Below are 888 nucleotides of genomic sequence, written 5' to 3' on the forward strand. Positions count from 1 at the left end.
GCAGAAAGAACTGCTGCACAAGGAACAGCAACAGCAGCAGCAGCAGCAGCAGCAGCAGCAGCAGCAGCAGCAGCAGGAGGAGGAACGGAAGAAAAAAGAAACGGAAATTTACAGAGACAAAGAAAGAGATACACAGCAACAGCAACANCAGCAACAGCAACAGCAACAGCAACAGCAACAGCAACAGCAACAGCAGCAGCAACAGCAGCAGCAGCAACAGCTGCAGCAGCAACAGCAGCAGGAGCAACAGCAGCAACAGCAGCAGCAGGAGCGATGAGTGTACCTATAGGGTTAGCGAGTATATTGTGTATATTGTGTTTTGGTGTTTTGTTTTTTGTTTATTGTGGTTTTGTTTTTATATTTAATATAGATACGTTCTCCCTATCAGCAGAAGAAAAGCAGAGTGCAGCAGCAGGCTGCTTCCTTGCTGCTGCTGTCTATCTGCTGCTGCTCTCGCTGCTGCTGCTCCTACACAAAAAAAAAACAAAAATAACAGATATATTAAGATGGAGACACCTGAGACAAAGAGCAGCAGACACAGCAGCAATGCTTTGGGGGGGCCCCCTGGGGGGCCCCCTGGGGGGCCCCCTGTCCTCCAGGAGGGGCCTCAGCAGCAGCAGCAGCAGCAGCAGCAACAGCAGCAGACAACACCTTGAAATGCATCCCCTCGTACATACACCCCAAAATGAAGCCTGGTGATTCCCGCTTCTTCTGTCTCCTGCAGCAGCAGCAGCAGCAACTGCAACAGCAACTGCAGCAGCAGCAGCAACAGCAGCTGCAGCAGCAGATGCAGCAGATGCAGCAGCAGCAACAGCAACTGCAGCAGCAGCTGCTGCTGCTGCTGAGACAGCAGCAGCAGTAGAAACAGCTGCAGCTGCTGTTGGTGCT

At 52.0% G+C, this 888-nt stretch overlaps 1 protein-coding gene across 1 annotated transcript in view; it reads left to right on the forward strand.

Moving 5' to 3' along the window:
* Nucleotides 1-277, forward strand: part of EMH_0040510 (uncharacterized protein) — a gene marked incomplete at both ends in the record, with an annotated part of 861 nt that extends 584 nt beyond the window's left edge. Inside the window, 2 exon segments of the mRNA XM_013495515.1 lie at nt 1-145; nt 149-277. Of these exon segments, the coding sequence (XP_013350969.1) occupies nt 1-145; nt 149-277 (274 nt within the window).
* Nucleotides 278-888: the final 611 nt, after the last annotated feature.

The sequence above is a fragment of the Eimeria mitis genome, genomic scaffold, assembly GCF_000499745.2.
Source record: "Eimeria mitis Houghton genomic scaffold, Emh_scaff1613, whole genome shotgun sequence".
NCBI classification, from domain to species: Eukaryota; Apicomplexa; class Conoidasida; order Eucoccidiorida; family Eimeriidae; genus Eimeria; species Eimeria mitis.